This window comes from Anas acuta, chromosome 9 (genome assembly GCF_963932015.1).
Source record: "Anas acuta chromosome 9, bAnaAcu1.1, whole genome shotgun sequence".
Classification (NCBI taxonomy): Eukaryota; Metazoa; Chordata; class Aves; order Anseriformes; family Anatidae; genus Anas; species Anas acuta.
In genome coordinates, this window is record NC_088987.1 from 12,777,771 (window position 1) to 12,784,010 (window position 6,240).

A 6,240-nucleotide genomic window follows, 5' to 3' on the forward strand; every position below is an offset into this window, starting at 1 on the left:
TCCCACTGCAGACAGCTACATCTGCTGTTACTTGTTTCACCAAATAAACAGAAGCCACCAGTGTTACCTGAAGTCCTGGGGACCTCTACCTCTGCAGCAAACAGCAGCTATTTGCTCAGAGATCGCTTAGGCATTTACAAAGTTTCAACTTCTGTTGGTGCTTTTAAATTGAGTTATGAACACACAAACAAAAACAAAAATAGTAAATTAGAGTTTATTCTACTTCCTGCCCATGCAAATGTAAAGCATTATATTAAGTAACCACTTCTTTTTATTTTTGCACTTCCTCACGACGCTTCTGCAATTGCATCCCCCTGAGATGCCGAACTAATTGATGTGAGCAGCAAGGTCTGCAGCAGGTCCCAGCAAAGGGGTTACTTTGGCTCTGTAACTTCAGTTTTATTTCTGTAGGCAGTGAGAGCTGGATATTTTCCTTTCCTTTTTCACCCAAAGCAGGTTATCAGGATGCAGTTTGCTTTTAAGACTTCAGAATGATTCCCCATAGGAAACACTGACCAATAACCTCAGTCATACTGTTCTCTGCGTGTAGGACAGACAGGAGAAATGCTGTCTAAGTAACACACTCGAGCATGAAGATTGTTAAGAGGCTAAGCGTGAACAGCTAAAATCTATCAATCCCAGGACACTGCTAACAGCTCAGCTGGCATGCTGGGCATTTAGTGGCCAACATTTTAACAGAAACATAGGGAAGAACAAAGCTATCCAAAGCTCACCCAGCCCGAGATAGACAGGATTGCTATTTTCTAGTTGCCACCTTCCTAACGAATGTTACATTTAACCCTGCTTTCCAGAGATTTCAACATTGATATTCCCCTCCAACCCCCTTCGAAAAACATCAAGCTATCATTTCCATAACTTCAGTTCTTAATTAAATTACATGAGATGTGTTTGGGCAACGTAAATGAGACGCTCCAGGTAAAGAGCGTAACCTCTCCTATATTAACAACCTGAGTGACTGTAAGAGCTCTGATAATTACAGTTATGATACTCACACATAGATAAGCATTCCCTCTAATTTGGCAAGTATTCATTAAAGACCAGTTGCATAGGCCTAATTAACATCAGTTCTTCAGCAATTGACCCTGCTGTGCCGCCAGCCCAGCACCAGCGCTGCACCTCGCGCATTGCTACCACTTCTCCTGTGAGCTCCCTTCCTGGCTCTTTTTTTCCCCTTCCAAAAAAACATTCCCAGATAAAAACTTGGGACCAAAACTAAGGAAGGGAATGTCTGAAGTTCTTGTCAGCAATTTGGGCTGTTAAATAAAAACACATGGGAAAACCTTAACATTAATTGCAATGCAAGAAAAAAAAATAAAAAAAAAGATGGAATTACTATTACAAAGCTAACATTTGTAATACAAAACAACCATTTTATTTTTCTAAAGAAAACAAAAACACACTAAATGTACTAACCTAATCAGGACAGTCTGATTTCGACACATTTTTCCCTGGTCTCTGCTAGGAAGGATTGCAACAACTTCTTATGAAATCTTTTAAAACCTCTGCAAATTTACTGTGAGATTTGGATGAAATGTATTTGAGAAGTATGTTTGATGAGAACTCACTACTCCAGTAGGACTACCATAGAAGAAATGCTCTAACACCAGATCCTATCCTGCAATAAGTCTTTCTTTAGATAAATTATTTACTTTATATAAGTTCGAAAGATGTAGTCAGACTTGAGAAATAAATGCACTGTTGACTAGAGGCTGAGGAGAACAGCACATCTGCTGCCATTGCCAGAAAAGCGAACAATCAGAAACGTGGAAGCACTACTTAAGTGCCTCCAACCAACTCTTAGTGGCATGGACGAAGATGCACACATGTAACTCACCAGTGCCCTGCACATCACCAGCCTGCAGCTCGGAAGTGGGCTGTTCTGCAGCCATACACTGCAGATAAGCTTAACACAACAGCAGAAGTGTAAAACAGGTGACTGCAAACTTACAAACAAAGTTGGGCAGCCTTCTATTTTCACTTACTATATCCTACTCGCTTCTTCTGCGCTATTTTCCACGCTGCCTTGCCAGTAAGTTACAAACTCACTTTCCACTCCTGAACTCCAAGGGCAGAAAGCCCAGACCTAAGGTTTCTTTGAAAGTCTCCCCTGGATAAGCTACGCGAGTCTGAGCAAGAACGAGCCAACCTCCTTGGCCGTGCACCTCCTAACCCCTTGGCCACAACTGAACTGACCCTCGTGAGCAGCCTCGCCATGAAGACACAGACCAAGAGCATCCTGGCTGTGCGCTTGTGGCACAGTGGCCAGGGGCTGGAGCATGGTGGCACTGTTTGTGGGGTCCTAAAGGATCACCCACATTCCCATTTCTGCATTCTCCTCCAGAAGTACTTAGCAGACAGGTTAGGTACGTTTGCTGGGCTCTGACAGCTCAACAAGAGCTATTCCGGACAGGTGAAAGCAGCCACTTCCCTGCCCTAACCGCATCCCCACGTGACAGAACTCTGCCTGTTACCTGCGGGACAGATGCCTATTGACTCACCTTGGGTTTCACAGCACTGAACTGGAGAGAAGATCAGAAATGTAGGAAACCCAAAGTGGCATCAGTGACCCGCTCAGACAGCCATCCTCAATAGGCCTTCTGACACAGGGCACGCAGCAAGCCAGGCTCTCAGTGGAGGTGTTCAGTGATTAACGCACAACTGAATGCTGCCAAGTTCAGAGATGAGATCTTTCGATCATTATGAATCCGTACCAAAAAGAACTACTAGGTATTAGATTACTCCTCCCACCAGATCAACACAACTGCCTAAAAACAACAGTTCAAGGAACAGATTTACAGAAAAATAAGCCTTAGAAAAGATTTTAAAAGAGCTTATTGCAGCATGGCACACTTACTGACATAAGATATACCAAAAAGATTGAAGTTAATCACGTCCTTCATGCTAGAGAAGGAAAGAGATGTTCTAATCTATGTCCTATTCTTCCTGCTCTATGTGCACACAAAGGGATTCAATCCTTCCTAAAAGCAAATAAATTGCAACAAACGCTGACAGAAGGTAAAAGCCAGTCTTTATTTATTTTAACAGCAGGAGCAGACAGCTCCCTCCAGCACTTCCCCACCCCATGCTCTGCTCCCAGCGAGGCCCGTCCCAGCAGGACCCCCTGGCCCGGGCAGCCCCGAGGTTGCGGAGCACACTGACACTCCTGCCACGAGGTCTGCATCCCATTTCCCCTTCCTGTTTCTGCAGAGTATTTAAATGCTCGCGTATTTGCTACAGCTGTCATGAAGGACTGCTTATTGCTTTTGGAGATGCATACTTAAATATAACAGTGAGTGCAGAGCGGTAAATCCTTCACCAGACTGACTGCCCCGCAGACTGCACCCTGCACCAGAGCTGAACTACCTGAAGTCTGTAACTATTCCTAAAAGCTTGAGTTTTGAAAAATCCCAATTTAACAGACTGTCCATAACGTTTTTCTCCAAAACAAAAGACCAGACAACAAGCATTACAACAGCCACAGCTTGCTCTAACACCCAAGCCCAAGTCAGACAAAACAAAGGCAAAAGCACCCGTGTATCAGGGAACACCAGCGACAAGGCCACTGCCCTGGTGCTGCAGGCCCCCCACACCACACAGAGCTGGAGCTACATCTACAGGGAGGACTCCTCGGACAGGTCTCCTCGAGAAAGGCATACCACAGCCACCAATTCTACTCAAACCACCCCTTATATGCTTTCACTAAGAATGTCGATTTGCAGCTGCATTTATATGCTTTCCTCTGACTCTCCCCCATCATCTGCTCTGCAGCTGGGGTCTCAGGAAATGAACTCTCTCTGAATGCAAAAAAAAAAAAAAAAAATATCCAGCAACAGTGGCAGATAAGGACAAATAAGCAATCAAGAACACCAACTTTTTACGGATGAATTTTAAAGATTGCAACAGGCTAAAGCATTTTTTTTCCCCTAGAGAGTTCTTCCAATTAATTGCTCACATCACAAGCAACAGAATTTTGTTCTGTTATTTATCAAGATCACTGTCACAGCAGGTACGTTTCCACATCACTTAAACGTACCTGTCCTTTCTAACGATATATCTTTAAAGTGATCAAAGGGGCTGCTACAGCGCATACTTCATCTATTACAAGAAATGATTCTTCAGTTACAAGAAGAAAAAAAAAAAAAAAGCCTGTTCCAATAACCTCTGAAACTGAAATGCACAGTGTTTAAAGATAAGGAGAAAGTATTATTTCACAACGCTATCTGGATATTAAAAGACACTCCAGGAATTCCTGATTACACAAAAAGAACTTGTCAGCACAACTCCGTTTTTGCTACCCAGGGACTGCTCCGAGGCCCCTCCCTAAGCAACTTCTTCATTCGAGGGATGACAGCAACACACCGCAGGAGAACTGCGGACGCACTTCCTCGCTAGCTCGTCGGTTTGTCCACGCTTCAAGAACGGGAGTCACGAACCACATGACTGCTGAGAGATTATTTTCAAAGCTTCAAAGGAAGAGCACAATTAGGGAAAAAAAATCACACACAGCAAAACATGATTGCAAGTTTACAAAACTGGGCTCAAATTCACAGCTGTTCCCATTGCCCTTTCAGAAATAAGCTCCTAAATGTCAGGTTTCCAGACGTGAGCCAATCTGATCTGACCTAAGTTCACAAGCACAGAGACGCAAGAAGGCCGCCCTTGCCTCAGGTTTTCTAATCCAAAGATTTCTTTATCTGCTGGGAAAAAAGATACCTTACTACGAAATAACACACCGCTCGTCTGATGGAATCTCTGTGGCCATTATCTATCGTTGTATCAGCAACTCTATCATGCTACCTTCACCCGCTTTGTACATCAACTAACAACCCCTTCTTGGATTCAGCGTATTCCCGATTTCACGTCAAGACCAAGAAGTGATTGACGTGACCTTCGTGAGAGGCAGACAAGCAGGAAAGCCATGTCTGTGAAGCCGTACGTAGCCGTGTTTTGAAAGGTTTAAGTTGTTCCCTGTGAAAAAAGGGATTTGGTGACTCAGAAACTCTGATTCATCTACTTCCTCCTTGTCCTCTCCGTGGCTGTAAGCACCGTGTAAGCAAACTATGACACTTCCACGCAGTGCGCGCCTCCTGACAGGTTCATTTAACCGCTCCAACAGGTACACCGATGGGACGGACGCGACTACACCCACCTGCTCGGCGAGGTCAGGAGGCAGCCGCGGCTCTGCCTTGCTGTGAGCCGGGGGATACAGCACAAGGGCGCTGCTCCCTCCGGTAACACAGCCCCATCAAAGCCTCGCTCTGCATCCTGTGTGCGACCCTCGCTACAACCAGGCTGCACGCCTGGAACCACTCCCTAGCCCTCGGAGCCTGGAACGGCGCCTTGGAAGCTATGAGGGGCCTTGGGGGGGGGGGGGGGTCAGCCCCGAGCCCCGAGCCCCGGGCCCGCCGCCTCAGGAGCCGCCGGCGCCTTCCCCCGGGCCCTCCCCGAGGCCCCGGCACCCCCTGAGGGCCCCCCCCAGCCCCGGCACCTGAAGCGCGGCGAGTCCTTGAGGCACTCCTCGAAGTCCACGGCCACCCTCATGCTGCCGGCACCGGGCAGCGGGCGCGGGGCGAGGCCGGGCGGGGCCCGGCGGCTGCTGAGGGGACGCCGACACCGAGCGCCCCTCTGCCCTCCTCCCGCGCCCCGCCGCGACTGACGGCCCCGCGGGCCAATAGGGGGTAGGGAACGGGGGGGTGGGCCAATGGGGTGGGAGGGTGGGCGGGGCTTAGCTGGAGAGGAGGAGGGAGGGGGGGTGGTGGCCGGGCCAAGGGGAAAGGAGGGGGAAGGACTGGCCAATCGCAAAGCGAGAGGGGAGGGTCTAACAGGGAGGCTGGCCAATAAGGATGCCTCTCGCAGGAGGCAGCCAACCGCCGGGCGGCTCAGGGATCGCTTCCGCGTCGGGCAGTAAAAGAGTAACAGCCGGGCAAGCCAACGGGGAGACCGCCGTAAGCCGCTCACCCATTGGCCAACCGCGTTGCCACGGCGACCCGAAAGCCCAATGGCGGTGCTTTTAGGCGGGGAAGGGGCCCGCCCCCGCGCTGCGATAGGCCGGGCCGCCTGTCGGTCACGGCGGCGGCGGGAGGCTGCCATGGCGGGCGGCCCGGGGCCTTCACCACACATCAGCAGCAGCCACGTACCGGCACCGAGCCCCCAGTGTTATATATAAAATATATCATATATATATATATATAATATATCACATATAATCCTGTATAAACC

At 48.4% G+C, this 6,240-nt stretch overlaps 1 protein-coding gene across 4 annotated transcripts in view; it reads right to left on the minus strand.

Annotated features, from left to right (window-relative positions):
* The window catches only part of ACAP2 (ArfGAP with coiled-coil, ankyrin repeat and PH domains 2), a 64,945-nt gene extending 59,253 nt beyond the window's left edge, over positions 1 to 5,692 (minus strand). For 3 of the 4 annotated variants that reach the window (XM_068692697.1, XM_068692698.1, XM_068692695.1), the window contains exon 1: positions 5,510 to 5,692. In XM_068692697.1, the coding sequence (XP_068548798.1) occupies positions 5,510 to 5,562 (53 nt within the window). In that variant the 5' untranslated portion in view covers positions 5,563 to 5,692. The remainder of the gene's footprint in view (positions 1 to 5,509) is intronic. The other variant, XM_068692699.1, reaches the window with a different exon arrangement.
* Positions 5,693 to 6,240: the final 548 nt, after the last annotated feature.